This window comes from Coptis chinensis, chromosome 9 (genome assembly GCF_015680905.1).
Source record: "Coptis chinensis isolate HL-2020 chromosome 9, ASM1568090v1, whole genome shotgun sequence".
NCBI classification, from domain to species: domain Eukaryota; kingdom Viridiplantae; phylum Streptophyta; class Magnoliopsida; order Ranunculales; family Ranunculaceae; genus Coptis; species Coptis chinensis.
Window position 1 is genome coordinate 27,522,234 of NC_141464.1, and position 25,462 is coordinate 27,547,695.

The window sequence follows — 25,462 nt, forward strand, 5'->3', positions numbered from 1 at the left end:
AGTGTATGTTTATATGAAGGACAGGACTGGAAAGGGGGTTTGAGGGATTAAAAACTATTATTATAGATATTGTAAATTCTAATGCTAAACTAAACTAAACTAACTAACTAAACTTATACTAAAACTAAGAATTGGAAATAAGGATAGAATATGAGAGAGATAGATTCAAGAGATTCAAATCCACCAATGTTTTTTATTCAATGACATTTTGCTTCATGTTGTTCTCCAAGTATACTACAATCGGGCAATCAAGCAAGTGTTGATGCCTTTTTGGGTGAAACATCGTTAAACAATTAATTCTACTTAAGGTTGTTCCTATGTTCATGTTACTAGTATCTTCTTTCCTTTTATGTGAGCTTGGGCTAGGGGTGGGAATTTGGCCCTAATGACCCTAACCCGGCCCTGACCGACCCGACCCTAAGCCCTATAAAGCCCTCACAACTAAAGCCCTCACAGAGTTTAGGGCAGGGCCGACCCGACCCTAAGGCCTTCTAGGGTAGGGCTAGGGCTAAGGTTCTGAAACATAGGCCCGACCCTAATTCAGCCCTAACCAAGCCCTAGTTATAGTTTCACATTTTCACTATAAATACACGTACCATAATTGTCCAACTCTTTGTTAAATATTTTAAATTAAAATAACATTGTCCTTTGTAATTTATCACTTACACCCAAGGGTACTTTCAATAACTTGTCTTATATAACAAAAACTTGTCAACCTATCTAGCAGCCATGAAAAACAATGAGCACTAGCCTAATAAAAAAAATAAGACTTTATTCCTTTGATCATCAAATCAAAGTCTAGAACTTATTATTCTCAATTTATTTTCCCACTTACTTCTTATAAATTATATTTTTATTCACATCCAAGTCAAGTCTAGAACTAAAGGTTTCCGTCCACACCATTAAAGCGAAATACAGAGCAGAAATTTGTAACACAGAAACCAAAAAAACAATCTTTGTCTGAAAAATGATATTTGTAAAACGAAGAAAATATATAGGCTTGGCCCTAAAGCCTTTAAAGAGGGCTTAGGGTAGGGTCAGGGCTCGAGATTTAGACTTGTGACCCGGCCCGACCCGACCCTATGCTGACTTTAGGGCCGGGCAGACCCGGCCTTAATATCTAAAGGGCTTTTAAATGTTTAGGGTCAGGCTAGCCCGACCCGGCCCATTGCCCACCCCTAACTTGGGCAGCTATTCAATGAATCACCATCTAAGGCAAACAAAAAGAATACTTCCCTTACTCTAAAACACTACACAATTAGAATAAAAGTAGAGAATAATAGTATAATATTCAATTACAATAAATAAAACTCTATTCTAACATTATATTCAATTGCAATAAATAAAAGCATGTTACTAGCAAATATTCAATTGCAATAAATAAAACCCTAAACTAGCATGATATTCAATTGTAATAAATAAAAACCTTAATCTATACTTCCATCCCCTGGTGTGGGCAATGGAACTAATAACTAAAAACATAAAGAACTAACTGATTGAAGAACATCATGAACCGGAAGAATCATTAAACCTTAAGCAGCGGCTTCATCTCCTCCCTTGAAAGAGAAGATTAGCCTTCCATATAGAAGGAAGAACACGAAGAACGAAGAAGAAGAAGAGTCGAAGAACATAAGACTAGAAAGACTAATTTATTAAGACTCGACTAGTTAAAACCGATATTTTATTATTAATCTCTCTCTGCCTCAAGTTCTGGAGACAAGAATATAAGTGAATTGGCCAATTACATGAGGCACTTAGGTCCTCTATTTATAGGGGTTACAATGAGCTCTAGAAGCATTCCAAACCGTCATTTGTTTCCTAATACAAATAGACTTCTTCCAGAGTCCAACTTTATCTCCAAAACTGAGAAGGAATTGGCTACAGTGTCGATTCATGCGTCTGGACGCACTATTCATGTGTCCCAAACTTAATCAATGCGTCTGGACACTCGATTCATGTGTCCCAGACGCGTAAGCCTATTTTGTCTCTTCTGCTCTATCCTTTTATCCTCTTTTGCTGGCTTTGGTCCAAGCAACGAATCCTTTGGCCTTGGGCTTCCAAATAGGCTTTAAAATAGGTCCAAGTCACACCTTTAATAGCTTCAATTCCTTGGCCTTTTCCATGATTGTCCACGGGCTTCCCATGTGATCCTTAATGCTCCGAATTGCTCCATTTTACCCCTTTTTCTCTACTATTCTACAAAACTCTCTTTTTCACCTGTAAATCTTAAAACATAACTTACAAACACTATTAGTCCACTAAGATGGCTAAACAAGAGGCATAATCGAGGGTTAAATTGCACTTTTTGAGCACTTATCAGATGTCCTTTACTTGGACTTGCCAAATCCCAAAGTTATTCTTCCCATTAAACTTCTCTACTTCAAACCTTGTGTTTGACATCTTGGGAGCCATCTTTCAAGTTACACACAATAACCCAAAAAAAAACAATTCACTTCGGAATTTAATCGAACACCTTTTCTACACAAATTTCGAACACTAAACTCAAAATCTTAGGTCGTATACCTACGCTCTGATACCAATTGTTGTGAATAAATAACTGTGGAAACAATTTTACCCACAACAAAACGGATCAATCCAATACAAGGATCGATCTTTCTCAATAGACAAGACTTCAACACCCTCCAAGCAATATTCCAACACTTCTCAATATCAAATAACAAACATATAAAGTAAAACAATTAATGTAAAGGAAGAACAAACCACAAGACGAGATATATCGTGGTTCGGCAATTTGCCTACTTCCACACTACGAGTTCCAAGCTTTACTGGATGTCCGGAGTAACAGATTACAAGTCTCTCAATTCACTTACAAAGAATGAACACTCAACTCACAAAGAATTGCTTTCTTATAATCTCTCTCTTTCTTGGTTTTGGAAAAGTTAGGTTTCTACATAAAAAACCTATATTTATACTATTTCCAAAAACATCCGAAAATGGGAAAATTCATGCTGAAATAACTCATGAGGTGGTCGCCCTCGACCGAACAAAGCAAAGGGGCAGGTCGCTTTAAAACACTGGAGGTCAAAATCTCATGAGCGCGGGTCGCGCCTTGCCCAAGTGGAAACTGAGCACAGGTTGCGCCCTTCATACCAGATAGAAAAAAACGGAGTTTTCTCTACAGTTACCTATAATCAAAATGAGGAGAAGAGAGAAAATGTACGTGTATGTTTTGGTGTAGGGATGTACTGAATCATTTCATTACATTTTTGTATGGTAGTGGCGCTTTTTGTCCATATAAGCATACAGGGAGTTTGTGTTGCGCGCAATTCAACTACTTTTGCTAGACAATCTGATTTTTACAAGTGTACTGTACCTGCTCTAAAGCCATAAATGCATGATATTTGTTTGTTTTTCTGAAAAAAAAAGGTTGTGCATGCAAATTTTCAACTAAAGGACTATAGAGTGCTGTTCAACGTGAGTTGCTAATTAAGTGGTTATGCAACATTCTCATTTCTCTCACCTCTATTTTGCTTTCGAAACTTGCTTTTACTAAAGAAAACAAAACAAAGGTAACGGTTATGACCAAGCTTCTATATAAATTGTTTCAGTACAGCTTTTTCCATGCTTACCAACGTGTTTAAGTAATCACTCTACATGTTTTATAACCAACGCTTCTCATCTTCATTTTGTTCTTCAAATGAACACAAATTCTGTCCAATTCGGCTGCAAATATGTCGAGGATGGTTCATACGGCTTCATCAAGACATGCACGCGCAGTTCTAGTCATGCTAATGATTATTGCTGCCGACTTTGCAGAGGAACAACGAGCAATATATCTGGTTTTGGTTGAAGGAGATCCAGTTGCTTTCTGCGAAGATGCAGCGCATCATAAAGACGGAAAACGAACAGACCCAAACAGGTGAGAAGTGTTGTTTAGTCATAGACTCATAGATGGAATTATGTTGCGTATATAAATCCTTTTAAGGAGAAAACATGATGAAAGTAAATTCGAGTGCGCGCGCTCATGGCCTAATTTTAGGTATACAATTCCCTAGAAATACATCTTATATCCAAGCTACTGACTGAAAAAATGCTTAACATCATTTAATATTTTGCTTGGAACAATGACACAGCTAGTGAGGTTTAACTGAGCAATCTTGATTTTGGTTATTGAGAACGAAATAAAGTTCCGTCCTAGACTACTATACCATGCAGACATGCAGTATGGAGTTCACAAAATGATGATTTTATATTTTGTCTCCTTTTTGAGAATTTTATGATACTTTCCATCTTTGTTTCTCATGAATATAATGAAACTTTCATGACATTTTCCAAGAAGTTTTGAATTATACACTTGTTCTCTCATATGGATAATTGATCATGCCAAATTTTATGAGAGAAAAAAAGGGGGAAAAATAAACTTGCTTGCATTGGTGCATACAATAATGTCCGTGGTTTACATTTGCACAAAGTTCCATATATTGTGAGGTTTGCCAGGTTAACAAATGCTTGAATCAAACTAACTTACTTGGACACTTCTATGGTGTTAGTGAAGCTTCAAAATTCCATGCAAAACACTTGGTAGATTCTCATAATCAAATTCTAGGGAGCACTCTAGAGCTTGGGAGCTACAACAAGCTTTATAGCTTCAAGCACATCGTTAATGGCTTTGCAGTTCATACCACTCCTTCTCAGGTCTTCATCTCATGTTTCTCTTCAACAAAGTGATTGTTTGTGTTGGTAGCCGTATCATTTGGACTTAACAAGTTAAGATTGGTGGATGGGATTATCATATTTGCAACTTTTCAGGCTAAAAAGCTCAAGTCAGCTCAAGGCGTTAAGTTAGTGGAGAAGGATAGAGGCGCTAAGCTAATGACAACTTACAGTCCCCAGTATTTGGGACTACCAGTAGGAGTATGGACTAAAGGAGGAGGAGGAGATCACAATGGTGGAGAAGGTGTTGTGATTGGAATCATTGACACTGGCATTGACCCGAGGCATCCAAGTTTCGCTTATGATCCTATGAAACCTTTTACACTATCAAACAATTCTCGATTTATGAGTGGTGGTTGCGAGGTAGGTCCACAGTTTCCTAGGGGTTCATGCAATGGTAAAATAGTCTCAGCAAGGTACTTCTCAGCTGGAGCTCAAGCTGTTGCTTCTCTTAATGCTTCAGTAGATTTTCTTTCACCCTTTGATGCAGTTGGACACGGGAGGTATAACTCTCTCTCTCTTTCTCAGTTTGGTATTAAGAGTACAACTACATTTTTATGATGTGAAATCGTTTGTTCCAGTCACGTAGCATCAACTGCCGCAGGGAATTCAGGTGTCCCTGTGGTCATGAACGGATTCTTGTATGGCATGGCCAGCGGAATGGCGCCACGTGCAGGGTAATAAACAAATGATTTTATTGGGAACGTACAGCATCATAAACAAATAAAGTTTCGTAAACCAAATTTGCTTATGTTGTAATCTATCATCTTCAACAGGATTGCTGTTTATAAGGCGATATATCCAACCGTGGCAACTTTAGCAGATGTTGTTTCTGCAATTGATCAAGTAGGCCTTCGTACTTCTCATTCTATAGTAAACAAAAGAAAAACCAGAGTACTTGATCATTCCATATCTTTCTAACCTTTCGGATGCACATACACAAAGTATACTTATCAGTCTTTTCTGAATGAGGTTGGGTCCTTTTTTAAGTATAGTATGCTACTGCAGGCCACTCAAGATGGAGTTGATATCTTAACACTTTCTATTGGACCAGACGAACCTCCCGAAGATACAATCTCTTTCTTGAGTGTGTTCGAAATTTTCATGTTGTTTGCGCAACGTGCTGGAACCTTTGTAATCCAAGCGGCAGGGAATCATGGACCGGAGCCATCCAGCGTTGTGTCCTTTAGCCCTTGGGCAGTGGGTGTAGCTGCTTGCCGAACAGACAGAAGATTTCCTGGAAGTCTTATCCTTGGAAATGGCACACGAGTAAAAGGCATTGGATTATCAGGTATTTGTTAACTCCAGAATGGATTGCGTTAATGGTTTTGAAAATGAATCTAATTATGATCAAACAGGACCAACATTTGGAAAGGGTCTTTTCCAATTTAAGCTGGTTTTAGCTAAAGATGCAGTGAAGATAAATGGGAGTTTTCCACGGACACCAGAGTATGTTGAAGAGTGCCAACACCCAGAGGCATTAAACCCTGTAGTGGTGCAGGGAAGCATCGTTATCTGCACATTCTCGGCTGGGTTTTACAACCAGACCTCTACTGTAACTGCTATTATTGACACCGCCAAGGCTCTAGGATTCATGGGTTTTGCTTTTGTTGCAAATCCCACCTATGGAGACTTCTTAGCACAACCAATTCCCTTCTCTGTTCCTGGCATTATGATTCCAAAGATCGCAGATGTGCAGGTACTTCTTAAGACCTCATTGGCATAATTGCCGCTATAAACACTCAATCTTCATGGCAAACACCCAATCTTCCAAAGAGCATAATATTGGATTTTGTTATTATGATTGTGCTAGATCCTCTCAGAGTACTATGAACAACATACACAAAGACGCCAAGGTCGAGCCATATACAAGGGTCGAGCATCAATAGGTGAAGGAAGAGTTGCTTCCTTCCATGGGAGAGCACCCATTGTTAGCAGATTCTCTGCGAGAGGACCAAACATCGTTGATGCCAACAGGAACTTAGCAGATATACTCAAGCCAGATGTTCTTGCTCTGGGAGACCAGGTATGGGCAGCTTGGAGCCCCATTAGCATCTTAGATCCAATTTTAGAAGGTAAAGAAGTTCTTGTTTAGTCCTTAGTGTGTGTGTGTTCCTTCCCTTGCTCTGCATTCTGTCAGTAACTAGAAGTTCCATTTATAAAGCAACAAACAAATGAAACATATTGGTAAGTCCAGGTTATCTATACTTGAGTCAAATAGAAAAAGCTATCAAAAGGAAAATCCATAACACTCACTAATATAAAGAAACTATCAACGATGACTAAGTTCACAGTGATGGTCGTGAAGAAAATTCAAGTTTTGTGTTTGAGATTTACTTCTCTGATTGCATGCACAGGAAATACTTTTGCGCTATTATCTGGGACAAGCATGGCAGCTCCTCATGTTTCAGGAATTGCCGCACTCATTAAGCAATACAATCCTTCATGGACTCCATCCATAATAGCCTCTGCAATCTCTACAACAGCATCCAAGTATGACAATTTTGGAGAAATAATATTGGCAGAAGGATCACAAGTAGCAAGTGTATATCCCTCAACACCTTTTGATTTTGGAGCCGGCCTTATAAACCCAACCCTTGCACTGGATCCAGGTCTTGTGTTTTCATCAGGTAACCTGTTAATTTAGTAGCTAGCATAGGGACTACACTATTGTTGGCTTATATGGATGCTAAGATTGAGATCAGTTTGATCCACAAACTATCAGGAACTTATTTTCAGTAATAGGACACTGACATTCAGACCATGCCAGATTTTAAGGAGTATATAAGCTTCTTGTGCTCCTTTCCGGACATCAATGCAACAACAATAAAATCAATGACCGGTGCCTCATGCAACAACACATATGCCTACCCCACAGATCTGAACGTCCCATCAATAACCATATCAGCCTTGAGTGGGTCAAGATTGGTACGACGGACCGTCAAGAACGTGGAAAGAAAACCAGAAACATATTCATGCTCTGTTCTACAGCCAGAAGGAGTAGAGGTTTATGTCTACCCATCCACGTTCAGAATAACCCCAGAAAGTACCCAAGATCTGCAAATCAAGCTCAAGGTGACTAAAGTACTTGACAGCTTCAGCTTTGGTCAGATTGTTTTCACAGGAAGTTTGAATCACATAGTGAGAATACACTTGTCAGTTCTCCCAGTTTCAGTATTGTGATAAATGAAGTATTACTCAAACTGGGGAAAAGGTCATTTTATAATATAAGCATTTATACTGTAACAATAAATGGAGTACTCGCCTAATAGATGAGCCAATCAGATGGGGGAAATTAGGGTCTCTTACTGAGTACAAAAAAAAAAAAAAAAAAAAGTTCAATTCAAATTGATTTTTTTTTTTTTGTGTGTACCCAGAGAGAAAACCTTAATTTCCCCCATCTAGTTGGGAGAAATCCTAATTGGCTCATCTAATAGAGGGTAATACTAGTTAACCCACTCATTTATAATGAGAAGAGAATGATCTGTAATTAGTCTATAATAAGGAAATATGAAAACTATAAGCACAAGCCTAGTATAAAATATCGCGATATTTGTCGATATCTATCCAGATTTTAAAGAAAAATATATAAATATCACGATATGTTTAGAGATATATACGACTGCAAATATCAATGATATTTCAACGATATTTGGATATATTTTACGATATTTGGTGATATTTTGTATATGTAACAATTTTATTTAGTATTTTCCATTATATTTCAAATAAATATAAATAATGTATTATTATATATCAAGAAATATCTATAATATCTACGATATTTGCTGATATTTTAGATATATCTACGATATTTGCATGTGAAACAATGTCAAATATTCTAAAGAGGGGAATATATCTACGATATATATCGAGAAATTGAATATCGATAAATACCCATATCCTGATATTTTGTACTATGAGCATAAGTACTATGTCTGTGAATGGGTTTCGATAATCCCATAACCGATCCGAACCAAACCGATAAAAAACGGTTTGGATTTTGGTAATTTGGTTTGTTTTTCATCGACTCAAAATCGAACCGAACCGATAGGATATTGGTTTGATTTTGGGTTTGTTCTCACCAAACCGATATGAACTCGAACCGATAAAATGACATTTTAGTAATATTTATGATTAATTTTGTATATATTTATCAATTATGTGGCTGAAATTAATAGATTTAATTTAGAATTTAATTGATTTTATAGTTTTTGGTTCGGATTGGTTCGGTTTCAGCTTGTAATATATAAGTTCGGTTCGGTTCGATATCGGGTTCTTAATTTTCTTATTGGTTTCGGTTCCCAATTTTCTTTTCATTCGGGTTTGGATTTTTCAGAACCCGACCTAAACCGATCCATTGACAACACTAAGCACAACATCACGAGGTAAAGCAGCTTCCCAACTCTCCTAGGTGAACGCAAACTGTTTATGTCAACTAAAGCTACGCTCTGTCACTTCGAATTTTGTATCAAAGTTGGATGCGCAGCTAATAAATCATGATATAAAGTGCATACACTGAAGGATTAAATGTAATTGCTAAGAGATTGGTTAAAGAGGTGGAAAAAGAAGCGGCTATTTTTTTGTGTATGCATGGGGGTTTTTTCTGAAATGATTCAGCAAAATTATTTTGAAGAATAAATATTCTCTTTTTTTTCGATAATAAAAGAATAAATGTTCTAAGAGCATGAAGAGACGTAAAGAAGATGACAAGCCGGGAGGACTCTAGCATCCTGAAGTGGTTCGCACCCGGGCAAACATCGTACGCCACCCTATGAAAACAGATGACAATTGTTCTTGTTCTAATTTGACAATCACCAAGGCAGTCAAAGGCTCACCCCTTAGGCCTCGCATCTAGAGGCCCCTAGACTCAGGCCTAGCTTTGGCTCGTGTTCAGCCAGCGCTTGTGCCTTCCAACTGCATAGATTACAACACGAAACTAATAATGAACCCGGCCAAATTATATGTAATAACTATACTATTTTATTATAGTCTCACTACCAAGATCTGACATTATTATGCATTATCTATCAAAATTGCAGATATGTGATATTACACCTTCACCACCCAACTAGTAAAAGCTTCAGAAGAGCCATGCGAATATAGAGGCCATTCTTCGCTTGTCTAAAATATGCAGCCCTTGGATCCGAATCAACATCCACTGTAATCTGCACAACATTTGGAAAGCAAAAATACAATGAATACTTTAAAAAGTTCAAATTTGTGGAACGGTTTAGGCATCATTATCAATGTACCTTATACCTACGTACCTCATCAAGTCTGGGGAGGGGATGCATGACTATAGCATGTTTCTGCATCACAGACAATACTTTGTTATCCACAATGTATTTCCCTCGAGCTTGTTCATACAGGTCAATCCTCTCACCAAACCTCTCACGTTGAATTCGTGTCTGATAAACCACGTCACATTCAGAAGCCACTTCCATCAGATCTGTGCTTTCTTCCCATTCGACCCCTTTTGAAGTCAGATAATCTTTAATGTCATCCTACAGTAAGAAAGATTTGTCAAAACCACCCACCACTTAGCTTTCTAATTTTATGTTCTAAAGTCCGTCCCAATGAATGACAAGTATAATACAGAGAAAATACTAGTTTATAATACTAGTATTATGAATGTTTATGTGAATAATACTAGTACATGTTTAAAAAGAGCATGGAACTTGGAAACTGAATACTCCTCTTCGAATTGAAACCTTTGTTTGGAAGATCATGAATAAAATATTACCTACTAGAAATATTTTTCATAATAGACATTGCTGTGATACTAATATCTGTCCTAGATGTAATAATGATTTTGAAACTGCAGAGCATGCTTTCCTTACTTGTCCCAAGAGCTCTAAAATATGGTTTGCTAGTTCTTTGCCTTTGCGATTTGATTTGTGGAATATCCATTTCAGTGTTACTGCTGTTGGCACTAAGGTCATTGCACACTTGGCAATTAGCACCTAAGAAGCATGGCGGTTTGTGATCTGTGTCCGCACCATGCGGGGACGCATGTCTAACACTGTCAACTTGATCAGGACAGTCAACGGAATCAGACACAGGACAAGAGGTGGTCAACATGGTCAGGACACGGGACATTTGACTAGAGAACAAAAAAGATAAAAAAAATAAAGATAAAAAAAAAAAAACTGAATTCTCTCAATCTAACCCTAATCCTATTCTTTCCCCCACTCGTCTTTTCTCTTTTCCCTCTCCTATCACAGCACCATTTACTCTTCACCACCAGTCGACCACTCACAGTTTCACACCCGCACCACCACTCTCAACACTCAACCACCACTCACTAGCACGCAGCACAACAAACACTCCACCACTCACCAGTGTATCACCACCAGCACCACACTCAACCACCACTCACTAGCACACATCACCACTTAATCTTGTGGCTGTTTATCTTGAATGGTTATCAATTTATGATACATATGAACTAATTTCTAATGTTTAATTAACATAAACTAAAATTAATATAAAATATTACAAATATGATTTAATTAAATAAAATCAAATTACAAATATTTTTAATTTCCACGTCCTACCTTTTTGATATATAGCTGAGTCAACGCGTCTGTGTCAGCACATTGCACATAAGCATGAAGTAATCTTTAATTTGATTGTTTAAGCTAATATACTTCATATGGATGGATTGAAATAACATTACCCTTGACCCAACCTTTAAAGTTTAAACCCTTATCCCCTTCACATACCCAAGCATCAAAAAATTTATACTAACATCTCCTCCAATAAGCCTCAAATACCTAGTACCTAAACAACATATGCAAGAGCTTTCTTTGATCATATTTCGCAGAAAGCTGGTATTGGTTTCACCCTATGCTACATGGACACCATATTTCAAAAATAATACGTGTTGGACATGCCACGGACACATATTGTATGCGATATACCTCAATTTTTTATTTTTTCGCCATGTCAGACACTTCATCTTCGTGTCGGATACGGACATATGTATCCGTGTCAATGTAACTTAGGTTTCACTGTTAATAAGTGAAATGCTATAATAACCTATGCAGCAAGCAAGCCAGTCGCAGCAAGTTCCGCAGAAGATTCAGAACTGCAAGCACTGAAGCAAGGACTGGCCAAAGCATTGCACTTGGGAATTGACAACGTGGTGGTCTGTTATGATTGTCAATGTCTGGTTTGTATGCTAAATGGTGGTAGCAGTGATGTCTCTTGGTGTCTGTTGAGTCTTTTGGAGGAAGTTAGAGTTCTTATGCAGTCTTTTAATTTCCTCAAACTTGTTTATTGCCCTAGGAGATTCATTCACCATGCTATATCATGGCTGAATTGGCTAGGTTGGAAATTCAATTGGTTTGAAGTAAAGGTGTACCGATGTCAGTCCAAGTAAGTTATGACCGATTCCAGACTGCTTTGTACGATCATTTGGTATATGCTAAATGGGGGTAGTTTTTGTTTTTTTAAAAAAAAAAAAAAAAAAAGACAAGTATAATAGAATTATGCATTGAATCTTCATCCTAAAAGAAGTTACTGTGACTTAATTAGTGCTCCAAATGGTTGTATATTACCTTCATTTTTACTACGTCTGGAGCGACAAAGTATATCTTCACATTTTGATACTTGGAAAGCAGGTAAGCCAGTGACCGGACTGTCCTTCCATTAGCAAGATCACCAACCAGACCAACTTTAATACCATCCAGTTTGCCTATCTCTCTTCCAATTGTGTACACATCCAAAAGTGCCTAAACAATGAGCAAAACCAGCAATGAGAATTACATAAGGTTTACAAGTTATATAACCAATAACTAAAAACACCAAATAATGTCGGCCGAGTTTTCACAGAGCTTTTTTACACCTAGCGAAAATATGAATTAGGAAAGCTACAATAAAGAATATAAATCTACCGAGAACTAGTAAGTAGGAAGAGAATGTGGCAGCCATCACAGTGTAACCTATCAGATAGTACTTCTACATGAGACGAGTTATGTTATAAGATATTTGTATGAGATTCTAGTGAAAAGATACCAGATTCTGCTTAAAGAATATAATCCATTCTTTGTAAAGTATAGACTCCAATCAACACCATAAACATTGAATATACTACACAACCTACAAACGTCTAGAAGTTGTGATATCAAGGTTCCAAGAACCAAAAAATTAGAATAGAGACAAAACAAACACAAGTAGTCCATTCATTCAAAAGAGTAGACGAGTATTTGACATGAACAAGTATACAAGTATGCCAACTGCATGTATGTACCAACAATATACCATCATGTCTATCACTATTATATAAGCTACAAATAAGGGTAACACATATAATGAAGTCTCGTCAATATTAGATATAGTTTGTTAGCATATTATTATTCCCATGTGGGATCAAGTCTAACCGTAGAGGTGGATGGTGAGATGGCTTTTGAGGTAGAAAAACACTAAACTAACACCTACTTTGCAAGAGTCACAGGTAACCACAAAAAAGCATTGGCATCAGGCGAGGTCAGAACAGTAGCCACCCTCCATAAAATCAGTAATAAGGGCCATGATACAGATAAACCCTTGCATGATTAGCCTGTAAAACGTGGCAAGCCCATAAAAGCTTCTTTTGGAAACTGTTTATGGGAGTGGGCCACTCCACACAGCTTGCACCTTAGAATCATCGCCACGAATACCAACTGAGTAGACAAAAAGAAATTTACTAAACCAATCAGGAAAGATATTTCTTCAGCTAAAGCGTGTACATCCAGGATGGTCTCAACATGCTGTAGGTACTCAGTTTCAGAATAATTTACTATATAGATCAATATTTCAATAAAATAGACAACAACAAACATATTCAGGTAAGGACGTAAAGTGACAATCATTAGGCTTATGAAAGTGGAAGGAGTGTGGCAAGATCAAGTGGCAGTGCGGTCCACCCTTGGTTTTATAAGTTTCTTTCCACTCATCCCATGGACGCAGATTAATTAAGTGATAACCACTTAGTAAGTCAAATTTTCTAATTTTTTTCTTTTTGCTAGGTAAGCTTTGTATTTATATATTAATAATAAAAATTTAGTTACAAGTGTTGGTCCTAGATGTGTCATAGTGAAAACTATGACTTACAGCATCTAGACATCATCCAAACCTCAAATAAGTAGCATCAGGGACCTCCCATTTACATATCCACGGTGGTTTCCCCTCACACGAAAAAAGCTCATTCACATTTAAACTAGCTCCATACTTAGCAACACTATCTGCACAAAAATTTGCTTCTCTTAAGGTGTGGGACACCAAAAGATACCGTAGTTTTTGCTTGCACACAGCCCACCTTGTAGCCAGCTCTTTGCTAAATGCATTCAATGCCGTTTCAGAATCTGACTCAACCCATATGTTTAGCCAACCCCCACTCGCAGCAATCTCCAAACTTTCCAAAATAGCAAAAGTTTCTGCCACAAAGTTTGTACTGACACCCAAACCTGTACTTGCAGTGTAAGAACATGCCAAAATGATCTCTGAATACAGCTCCCCAACCAGCATCACCAGGGTTGCCAAAGGCAGCTCCATCAACATTCACTTTAATTTGCTGCCATGGTGGTAACAACCATTTGCATTCTCTAATCCACAGCGCTCTACCATATTTCAAATCCAGTCCCCAATTCCGAAGGATGACACCATCACGACCATCCTTCATGAACCCATTAGATAAGTGTGCAGCACATTGAACCTGTAAATTGACATGATTCCTGCAAAATTAAAAGCTCTGCAGCTTGTCCTCAAACCTCATCCTGTTCCCGTGCTTCCACAGTCCAACAAGTGTCCCGATCACTGCAGCTCGCCACAAGTGTTTGATACTGGAGCCTGCATTTTTTAACGTATTCATTGCCTCCTTCAGCTTTGTAAAATCGAACCCAGTTCTGAACTTCGCAGCTATGTGTCCAGACCTGCGTTGCAAATGTACATGTCCACAAAATATGGATTAGGTCCTCTCCATTGCACTTACACACACTGCATCTGCCTGCCATATGTATACCTCTTCTTTGTATCCTCTCATCAGTAGCTGCACATTTGTTAATCAATTTTCATGCTATCATGGACGCGCATTGGGTCTACATGTTTGCACTATATCTATTCCAAGCTACTTTGTTCTCTTTCCTTCTGATTTCCTCAACGGCTGAAGCAACAGAGAACACTCCATTGTTACTGGGACACCAAACTCTAAAATCTGGTAGTTGAATTACCTGTTGATGCATGACTGTAGTGTCCATACCATGCTCCTTAAGAAATTCTTCAAACCGTTAAGGTGGCATCCACTGGTTATCTTGAAGTATTCTACCTTTGCATTACAATGCTTCTGTTGAAAGATTGCATACCTCTTGAATGGACTTCCTGCACAGCCAGTTATTTCTCCAAAGATCAACTCTTTTACCGTCGCCCACTACCCACCCATTGAGTTCTAGGGAGAACTTCCTTCAATGCCCATCTCATTCCACACCATATAGTACAAGGTTTGTAATGGTTAATGACCTGCAAATTATTTGGGAAAAATGTACTTCTCATGAAATTTGCAAAGTCATCGGTACCATTAAGAATCTGCCACACTAACTTCATTAACATGCTAAGATTCACTTCTTTTAGCCTCTTCAGCCTTAGTCCCCCTTCTTGACATGGTTTGCAGCATCTCTCCCAACTAATGGTGGTGTTCTTTCTCACAATGGACCACAAGTAATTCCTCGTGATAATGTCGGCTTCTTTTATGAGACTAACAGGCCATTTATAAATGGCCATGTTATAAACTGGAGTACTACTAAGCACCGATTTAATCAACACTGCTCTCCCTTGAAATGAAAGCAACTTCCCAACTAGAGATTCTTTTCTTTATCTTGTCTACCAAGCATCTAAGAGCAGATTCTTCCTTGTACAATTGGCACTCCTAAGTACCTTTCTGGAAATACACCGGAAACAATACCCAGTTCCTATTCAAGTATCTCGTCTTATCCGTGTCATACCACCACTAAATATTTTGCTTTTCTCTTTACTCACTACTTGCCCAGAAGTTTGTTCATAACTCTGTAGAAGCTCAGAAATTTTCCTAATTCCCCTGATGTGGCCGTTTAGAAAAATAAAAACATTGTCAGCAAATAACAAGTGACTTGGCCCAATGCATGTTTTTGACTTCAATCTCTCAAAAAAATTATTCCTCTACTTAGTATATCCTCAGCCAATGCAAATAGCAGGGGGCACAAAGAGGTCCCCTTGTCTGAGTCCTCTGCCCACGCTAAAATATCCACAGGGTTCCCCATTCACAATAACTGAAATATTTGCTGTCGACTTTATACACATTATCCATTCAATCCATTTGGCAGAGAAACCAAATCTAGTCTGAACAGCTTGCCATTCCCACCTTACATAATCATATGCTTGGGATATACCTACTTTAATTCCACATTACCACCACGACTTTTCTTTTTCATCTCATTGGCCATCTCAGAGGCTAGACCAATGGTGGACTGAATACACCTTCCATGAATGAAACCTGCTTTTTCACTTGAAACCAATTTGTTCACCACTTGATTTAGTCTCAGCTGCATCACTTTTGAAATGATCTTCACCAGAAAATTCCCCATGCATATGGGTCTAAATCTGGAGATTTTCTTCGCATCTTGCTCTTTAGGTATCAATGTTAAGAAATAGGCATTGAGCCCAGTAGGAAACTGAGGCTCCAAAAAGAAAGATCTTACTGCCCGACAAACTTCATACGTAACAATAGACCAACAATGGTGATAGGACTCACCCTGAAATTCATCTGGTCCTGGTGAGCTCCCCTTTTTATAGCAAACACGACCCCCTCTATTTCTGGAAAATTCTGGATAGCAGTCAACATAGAGTTATCATCTTCATTCACTAGCTCAGGAACCAGATTTAGTAAATGTTCATGTACATGCACCTCCCTGTGTTGGAATTTGCTTTTAAAAAAATCCACAATGTGTTGCTTTTATGTCCTCCTGTTCTTCCAGTAATTGGTCATGTTCAGTTTGCATATCTTGAATAACGAATAACAGAATAAGTGATGAGCCAAGTCTGATTTTACAAATTGTGTGGAAGTAGGCTGTATTCCTTGCTCCTTCAAAATATTTGGTTCTGCTTTTTCGCCTTAGCAGATCTTCTCTTTGTGCCATAGCCTCATTAAGTTTTAATTCCACTTCTCCCACCTTAATCTACAACTCTTCATCGTCACCATCTTGTTCTGCAAGTGCTTGCAATTCAGTTAACTATACTTTAGCAATCTTAAGATTTCGGTCAGTGTGACCAAAAACATTTCTATTGCAAATCTTCAGGTCCTTCTTTAGACTTCTCATTTTTTCCACCACAATGAACAAGGGAGCACCAATGACTTCCACATTCCAACTGTTCCTAACCAAGTCCATAAACGATTCATGTCTTGATCAGCAACTGTTGAATCTAAAAGGTATGTTCCCTGGCTTAGGTACTCTAACACAACTGCCAATCAGATCCTAACCTGCACCCAACTTTGTAGCTCCACCCTGAATGCTTATCAAGCCATGCACTGTTAAAAAGCCATCGATCCAGCTTGCAATAAGTTCTTTTATTACCCATCTGATTGTTACACCACGTAGTGTCCATTCCCACATAAGGACTCTCCATGAGGTCGCACACATTGATAATGTTATAAAATTCTTCCATTGCTTTCGGTCAAGGATGTCTCCCTCATTTCTTTTCCTCGGAAGTCAGCACCACATTAAAATCACCAATGACTAGCCATGGTGCCCCAGTATTCATTACCTCCATATCCTTCCATAAATCTCTTCTTCAAGCTGTCAGACAATTAGTATGAACGAAGGTGATCATAGAATCCTTTGCCATGACAGTAATATGTTGGTTGAATATGTGAGTGATATCCAGTTCCCTCCTAAATATGACCCACAAATTACCAAAATGATCCTGAGAATGATAATGAACAATATTACTATACAACTCCTATCCCAATTTGCTAACAGTATAACGCTTAGAAACAATTAAAGGTTAACCATAACTAATTCCTTTATTCTGTCTACACCTATAAGTTTTCTTACACCCCTTACATTCCAGAATATTATCTTCATTTAAAAACACTACTAGGTGTTAACATCCCTCTGAATCTGGTATTAGGTGGCAACCCATTTGCAGCTTCAGTCGGTTTTTCTTGCTCTTCCTTTTCTGTTGTACTTGCCAACCATGAGAGGGGTCCTGATTACCTTCTTCTTCACTTACATCGGCTCAGTTCTTTGTAAAGTTCACTTCTGCTTCAAGCTCAACATTTGAATCCGATAAAATGGCCCCCATGCTAACCACCTCTATGTCCTGATCCACATAATTGTCGACACCGTACTGAGATACTGATTCCTCCATAACTAAAGCTGCTGCTTGTTCTAATAAACTTTCTGCGGCAGTATTCATGGCTGCTTCAATAAGAGTTCCATCAGTAGTCTCAACTACTCCGTTTGCCCCATCCTCCAAGACTTGAGCTGCTGCTTGTTCTACTGCATTTACAGTGTCTACTTCATCAGTGAGAGCTCCATTTGTAATTTCAACAACAGCCCACTCTTCCACGACTAGCTGTACTGCTTGTTCTACTGCAGTTTCACTGGCTGATTCATTAAGAGCTCCAATTGTAACAACAATGACCCGCTCTTCCACGACTAGCAGTACTGCTTGTTCTACTACAGTTTCACTGGCTGACTCATTAAAAGCTCCATCAATAATTTCAACTCCATTTGCCTCCAAGACAGTGCTTTGTCTTATTAATCATCTCCTCTTTATTGTTCTTTTTCCTCCATCTTTTCTTTTGCCTTTTGGACATATTTATAGTTTCTTTTTGCGCTGATTCCACCTCTGTCCCCTTGTTCGTAGCGTCTTTAGAACCAGGAGCTGCAACTAAATCCTTCTTCAGCTGCCTACATTTGGTCACAAGGTGACCTACAATTTTGCAATGATTGCAAAATTTAGGAAGTTTTCCCAGTTGTATTTCTTGGCAGATTTTGAAGTTGTCACCCACCTCAACCAATACCTTGTCTGGAATTGGCCAAGATAAGTCAACATTGACCAAGACACTCACATAGTAGCCATTGTCTCTATCCAAAGAGTTCTTATTGACTCTGAATGGGGGCACCCAAGAGTTCTTCCCATGGACATTAGTGATTCAACCTCCCAGTATTCGAGGCTAAGTCCCAGGAATTTGACCCACACAAGTGCAGCAGAGTTTGTGTGTTTCTGGTGAACAATTTGGGGACCAATTTGATAATCTAAGTAGCTGAATACCTAAATAACAAGGACCCCCAAAACTTACTTTCTTGAAATTGTCTCCATTCGAAAAACGAACAATAATGTACCCCTTACCTAAAGGGGAAATTTTTACTGGCTCACTCGATCCCCAAATGGAGTTTGCTTCTTCCCAAATGGCCTCTAGTTTAATCTTCTGCATATCCAAGCGAACGACAAGTGCATGTTTGCAAGCTTCTAAACCCTTCTGCACGGCTTTAGATGGAAGCCTAATGGAGGGTGTTTCACCTCTTTTACCAAGGATGCCGTCCACTGATTGGTTCATTCTACTCTTTGCTTTCTCTGCATATGTGGGTTTTGGAGTTCCCACTTTCTCAACAACCACCGTTTCTGTAACCAACTAATTTGTGGTTGTTTGATTTGCTTCCTTGTTAACACTTTCTTCTAAGTTTCCTAAAAAAACCCCAAGGAAAATATGTAAGCATTGCACCACACAGAAACCCCTTTCAAGTTCAGCACCGATCAACCCTTGTCCATTTTGTTCCCAAAAAAGAAACTTTTCCCTCCAACGCTAGAACCTTATCAAATAAAGTGTCCAAAAGAAGAAAGGAAAACACTGGAATACCACTAATACCCTCAAGTCTCTAACTTTATTACGCAGAAAACGCAGGAAAGTAAAAATCGCTCTCACAATCACTCATGACATCACAAGAGCTAAGAAATTGTAAATACCACAAAATACTACATAACCAAGAAATACTACATAACCTTAAATTTTATAAAATACTTTATCCCCGTGTAGAAAATCCAATATAATAAAGGATCAAGAGTTGCTCTCTCCCTCGGCTCGTTTTTAACGTGGGTTTTCAGATTGCCAAAATTCTTAGAGAGTATCTGATGCACTCTATCAAAACCCTTGATTTGAACCCCAATTGGTTTATATATTATCTATAAAAAAAATTAATAAAAAGAAAAGAATTAGGTTTACTGGTTATTTTGAGATTATTTAGCATATTACAGTTGTCTTGCAATACGAATTTTTAGGCATTTCTAGTATACAATTTGAATTAGCTGTCTAGCTTCTAAATTCATTAGTTGCTTAAGTCCATATATTGAGTTGTAGGCCTTTGGCTAAATTTAGTTGATTGATTAATAAAACTGTGATTTGTGCGAGAGAAACATTTCTCTTTGCGTGAGAGAGTTAATTAATTGCAGAGTGATTACAAGGGAAAAGTTCTCACCCCATTTTGGTTCGTTTTTTACGTGGGTTTTCAGCTATGAAGCACGGACACTCCTCTAAGGGCAACGTATCAGTGTCGGACACGTAACCGACACCGACACTCCCCAATACACCTCCGACACGTGTTGGATACTCAATTTGGAGTGTCGGATTTATTAATTAATTTATAGAATTTTCGACACTCTATGGACACGCTGGGGACACTTCTACATTTTACTCTAAATTTTAAAAAAGCGATTAAAATACTTAAAAAAAGACATGACTTGGTAGGGGTTTTATTTCGCTCTTGAAATAAAGAGGCACAATGCACAACTGCACACTTTTGATGATTGCCAAGTCCTTTTTAAGTTTATATATATATTTGTTATGAATCTTCTGTAATTGTTATTTCTTTCGTTGGCATTAGCTTGCACTTTTGGACATGTATGTTGTTGTTTAATCTTTTAGAGTTAGACATGTTCAAAACTAGTTTTCATATTTTGATTTAAACTTAGTGGAGAGAGTTAAATTTCATGACGTATCCATATATATATATAATTTTTCTTTAACGTGTTCATGACGTATCCATGTCCTACTTTTTTGAATGATGTCGTGTCCACGTATCCGTGTCGCGTGTCGGTGTCCGTGCTTCATAGGTTTTCAGATTGCCAAAATTCTTAGAAAGTATCTGATGCATATATTTTGGTTGTAAGACAAATTTTTAGACATTTCAAGTATACAATTAGGTGGCTAGTTTCTAAATTTATTAGTTGCTTAAGTCCATATATTAAGTTTCAAGACATCTTCTTATGTAATTGGGACAGCATTGTCTTGTAATGAAATGTCTATAAGTCTTGTATTACCAGGAAGGTTGTAAGCTTGGAATGTAGCATCTTGCTAAGTGAGGATTGTATCTTTTGGGAGGTAATGAAGTTACCCTTCAAACAAAAAGGTTTTAACCTTCCCATCACAATCCCTCCTCTATCTTTAAAATCAGTTTTCGCAGCCACCATACACTACATTTTCACTCCCAGATTTTTTCCTGATCTTCCTCTTACTAAATTTCCTCTATCTGGATCGTCTTTCTGTTGGTCAACTAAACTAAGTTGCCCTCTCTCCAAACACCAGTCAAATTTCCTTTTGTATTCTCCCTTTAGTCGAACCTTAAACGACTAAACTTGATATAGATCAAGCAGTACATTCAAGAGGTCATATCTCAAGCACTTTTAGTGCGTCAAACCTTCAATAACATAATATTATTTTAATTAAGAGAACTTACCAGTACAGGATGATTTACAATAAAGCCACTGCTAATTAAAACATAGTAAGATTAAGAATAGAAGTAACAAGATATATCATGATTCAACATTGTCCATCCAAATCTAATATGTATTATCTAACCTACACAACTTGTCAGGACAGTGACGCCTTGCACAAGCATGTACAATATCTACGTACTCTAACAAGTTTAAAATCCGATTGACCTAAACATTTCATCACATATCGGATTTCACATGGAAAATTATGTCGTAAAAGGGTAACAAACTTGATAATTTCCACCGCAGTCTTTTAAAAAGTGATTATTTTTTATACAGAAGATGATTGTCATTTTTCAATAGTTTTGTTCATATATTCGCATATTGAAGAACATGTCATCAAGGATTACAAGCCTATAACTAGTCAAAAAGGATATAAAGGAGAAGACAAAATGTCAAAATGCAATACCGAATATTTGCAGGTATCTTTTCATTAATGGAAGAACAGAGAGCAAAATAAAAGAACTGGTAGAAGACAACTGTAAACATATCATTTTCCCACTGTTTAAATTAGACATACATTTATTAGCTTTTAGAGAGGACAATAGTGTACGCGTGTTAACAACTCAAAAGACAATCAATGCTGGTCTACCACACTTTGAACTTAAGGAAAGAGTTTCCGTAGTATATGATTAATTGCAAGTGGGATCAATTACTAACTTTGAAAAATCATCACTCCATATTTACTGAAAATCCGTGTTGGATGCAACACAAGGACATATTGAAGGTTATATACCTCAATTTTCGGTATTCCTCCCCTCAGATACTTCATACCTTACCGGTACATTACCCATGTCTTAGCCTACTAACAACCAATCACATGTTTAATAAGTTAATTGTAACAAGTTCTTGGATACTTTACGTAAGCAAGTTCAAGTAGAGGTTAGATTCCCCTTTTCACCCTTTATTCTATATGAAATATCTAAAAAGCAGTTTTAATGATATTGATGTTTAACACAATAGAATGTTTCAACCTATTCCCAGATTTCAGTTAAACGTGTATCCTACAAAGCTATTGTCCAAAGTTTTTTATTGTACCAAGTTATCTTTATATGTATATTACAGTTGGAAATATTTCAGAACTGCCAGATAGATGCCATGTATGGCCTAAATTGGGTAGATTGTATTCTTCACTAACCACAACCGTCTATAAATTCTTTGGGGTAAATAATCCAACTGGAAAGAAACAAGTAAGACTTAAGACTGCATACAATACACTTGCAAGTTAGTACATGCATAAATATTCTAAATTACTATAAAGAATAATAAATAAGGAAAAAGAAGAGGATATGTGTCACTACGAAGACACGCTTTTCATCTGTGGATGTATTTCCTGATATAACACCCAACAATTCTGTTAATAAGGTAGATGTAGAAGTGGGCCACTAAATTGATACTCGCATATATACTCGACATTATTGAAAAACTAGCACGGCTCTTTTTCAGTGGTACATCCTTGGTTAATGTTTTCTGATCATAGACTCTAGACTCTATTATATATATATATATATATAGAACAGTTACTGAAGAATACACCTAATTAAGCATTCAGGCTTTCAATTAGATGGAAGCTAAAACCAAGTAAAAAAATTCACAAAGTAGACAAAGCATGTACATTAGATTATTTTAAAGATATAAAAAATGACCTGCATACCTGCGAAGGATGTTGTCCTGGACCGTCACCAGCATTAATAACAGGAATGCCAGCCGTTACCGCTGCTCTTCGGGCAGCACCACTTTCAAAGTGTCTTATCACAATAATATCAGAATATCCTTCCACCGTTCTTATAGTATCTGCATGTCAAGCGCTCAAATAAGAATAAATTACAATACAACCTACAACATTGTCGACAAAATGGGAAACGAATAGTAGTACCCTCAAGCGTCTCTCCTTTTGCTGCAGATGAAAACTCGCGTGCATTCTCTGTGGTCAAAACTTCCCCACCCAAGCGTTTCATAGCAGACTCAAAAGAAAGCCTAGTCCTCGTCGAGGGCTCATAGAATAGAGTGGCCATGAGGTATCCCTTCAAGATTTGGCTTCCTGGTGAGTTTTTCTCAATATCTTCCATCTGGCGCGCCACTTTAAATATAGCATTTAGTATATCCCTATCAAATTGTTGAGCATCTAAGATATCTTGAAGCTGAAATTTGTCTCCTGCTGAAAATGAAAATGCCTTATCAGTATTTAAGACCTTTTCAGTTTCTAACGCATGGCATCGGGTTCTTGAAAGAAGTAGCTTCTCGGATGTGAGAGTTGAGAAAGAGGACATGGAAACTTGGCTACATCTTCCTAGTTTTGGAAGAGTCAAACCACCCCTGCTGCATAGGGTAGAATTGGAAATCGAATATGAAAGTGCCATTTCGACAAAAGATTTAATAATGTCTAGATCCCCTGAAAAACCGACAAATTGATTCATCAGTAACCAACAACACTTTCAAATCAGTAACGGCTATGCTAGTATACAAAAACTAGTTAACGTCTCCAATGTTCATATGAAAAACACAACCTTGTTTGTTTACATTAATCAAAATCCACTGATTAGTGGTTGTAACGAGAATCAAACTCTGAAATTCTAACATGCAAATAAATAAATAAACTATAAAAAGAAACCTACGAAGATTCATTTGTCAGAGAATCTAAATAATAATAAAAAATAATAAGAATAGCCAAAAGAAAAAGAAAACAAAGAAAGAATTCATTACCTCAGAAGTCAGAACAGAAGCGGTAAAATGAAAGAGAGGAAGTGAGAGAGAGAGAGAGAGAGAGCTGTTGCCTGTCTTTGGTGATTGATATCTCGTATATATATATATATATATATCAAGTAATAATATACTATTGGGCTACTTCGTCTTTTTCCATTAAAATACCAAATCCACACCATCCTTTAATGGAAAGGAACTAAAAGAGTGGCCCACTGTAGAAAGGAAAGGAACCGAAAGTTGGAAACAATTTCAAATAATTAATTGCACGCACCTTAAATGCCCATGCATTTAACAATTAGGGGGGCGTTTGAAAAATGAAAGGACTGGATACAAGGGATGAAAAACATTACTTATTTTTTGTTGGGTTCACATGTATTTTTGATTCAGTTAAGAACATATTGAACAAAATTAGGATTGAACTCCTTACATTTTTAGACGTGACTATTGTAATCATATTACAAAATATTCTGATATATCGTGATATTTGGAGATATTTATCTAGATTTCAAAAATATATATATAAATATCACGATATGTTTAGAGACTGGGGTATGCCCATGCCTACGGCCCACGAGACCTCGCCGCGCCTGCGACGCTACCCGAAAAATAAACAATCATGTTCATATATGTTTTGGGTATAAACATTTATTGTTCATATATGTTTTGGGTACGAACAATCAATGTTCATGTCTGTTTTGGATATGAACATTTATTGTTCATATATATTTTGGGTATGAACAATCAATGTTCATATTTGTTTTGAGTTCATATTTTTTTTTTATATGAACACGGATTGTTCATCTAGATTTCAAAAAAATATATATAAATATCACGATATGTTTAGAGACTGGGATATGCCCATGCCTACGGCCCACGAGACCTCGCCGCGCCTGCGGCGCTACCCGAAAAATAAACAATCATGTTCATATATGTTTTGGGTATGAACATTTATTGTTCATATATGTAGAAGGTATGAACAATCAATATTCATATCTGTTTTGGGTGTAAACATTTATTGTTCATATCTGTTTTGTTCATACCTATTGTTCATAACCATTAAGTATGTGGTACACATATCAATCTTTGTCTATCCATTGGTTGCCCAGGTGTGTTTACCAGAACTTTGTCATATCTCATTTCTTAATTTTCAATTCCATTGTTTTAAAATGTGTCCACTTGCTACAAAATAGAAACGTCCACCAAACTTTGCAGTTATGTGCAGGAGCTTTTGATTATCTCTTCTTAATCCCAAGCAAAGAAAATATTACTTTGTGAGTATCCTATATATGTTTGGGAG

The 25,462-nt window shown here is 37.4% G+C and overlaps 2 protein-coding genes across 3 annotated transcripts; one reads left to right on the forward strand and one right to left on the reverse strand.

The window, feature by feature from the left end:
• Positions 1-3,547: 3,547 nt before the first annotated feature.
• Positions 3,548-8,369, forward strand: ALE1 (PA-domain containing subtilase family protein). The gene is made up of 10 exons (XM_086581996.1): positions 3,548-3,880; positions 4,512-4,656; positions 4,771-5,177; positions 5,256-5,351; positions 5,451-5,520; positions 5,683-5,965; positions 6,033-6,373; positions 6,488-6,749; positions 7,032-7,304; positions 7,445-8,369. Exons 1-10 carry the CDS (start codon positions 3,693-3,695, stop codon positions 7,855-7,857), a joined length of 2,478 nt encoding a protein of 825 aa, XP_086438122.1. The 5' UTR covers positions 3,548-3,692; the 3' UTR covers positions 7,858-8,369.
• Positions 8,370-9,299: 930 nt separating this feature from the next.
• PYRB (PYRIMIDINE B) lies at positions 9,300-24,376 on the reverse strand. Of its 2 annotated transcripts, XM_086581998.1 has the most exons (7): positions 24,166-24,376; positions 23,339-23,854; positions 23,117-23,256; positions 12,240-12,413; positions 9,945-10,181; positions 9,733-9,842; positions 9,300-9,591 (listed from the first exon to the last, which is right to left on the reverse strand). In XM_086581998.1, exons 2-6 carry the CDS (start codon positions 23,820-23,822, stop codon positions 9,735-9,737), a joined length of 1,143 nt encoding a protein of 380 aa, XP_086438124.1. In that variant the 5' UTR covers positions 23,823-23,854; positions 24,166-24,376; the 3' UTR covers positions 9,300-9,591; positions 9,733-9,734. The 2 variants fall into 2 exon arrangements, with proteins under 2 accessions (XP_086438124.1, XP_086438123.1); XM_086581997.1 differs by lacking the exon at positions 9,300-9,591 and having other exon boundaries at positions 9,635-9,842.
• Between the last annotated feature and the right edge of the window lie 1,086 nt (positions 24,377-25,462).

Bases quoted from the DNA above. Each gene is read 5' to 3' on its own strand.
- PYRB (XM_086581998.1), bottom strand. From the start codon at position 23,822: ATGGCACTTTCATATTCGATTTCCAATTCTACCCTATGCAGCAGGGGT. The intron at 23,257-23,338 runs GTACTACTATTC...CTTGACATGCAG, and splicing joins AAAAGGAGAGACGCTTGAGG to ATACTATAAGAACGGTGGAA. The intron at 10,182-12,239 runs GTAATATACAAC...TTCTTACTGTAG, and splicing joins CAGACGTAGTAAAAATGAAG to GATGACATTAAAGATTATCT.
- ALE1 (XM_086581996.1), top strand. From the start codon at position 3,693: ATGTCGAGGATGGTTCATACGGCTTCATCAAGACATGCACGCGCAGTT. The intron at 5,521-5,682 runs GTAGGCCTTCGT...ATGCTACTGCAG, and splicing joins TTGTTTCTGCAATTGATCAA to GCCACTCAAGATGGAGTTGA. The intron at 6,750-7,031 runs GTAAAGAAGTTC...TTGCATGCACAG, and splicing joins CTTAGATCCAATTTTAGAAG to GAAATACTTTTGCGCTATTA.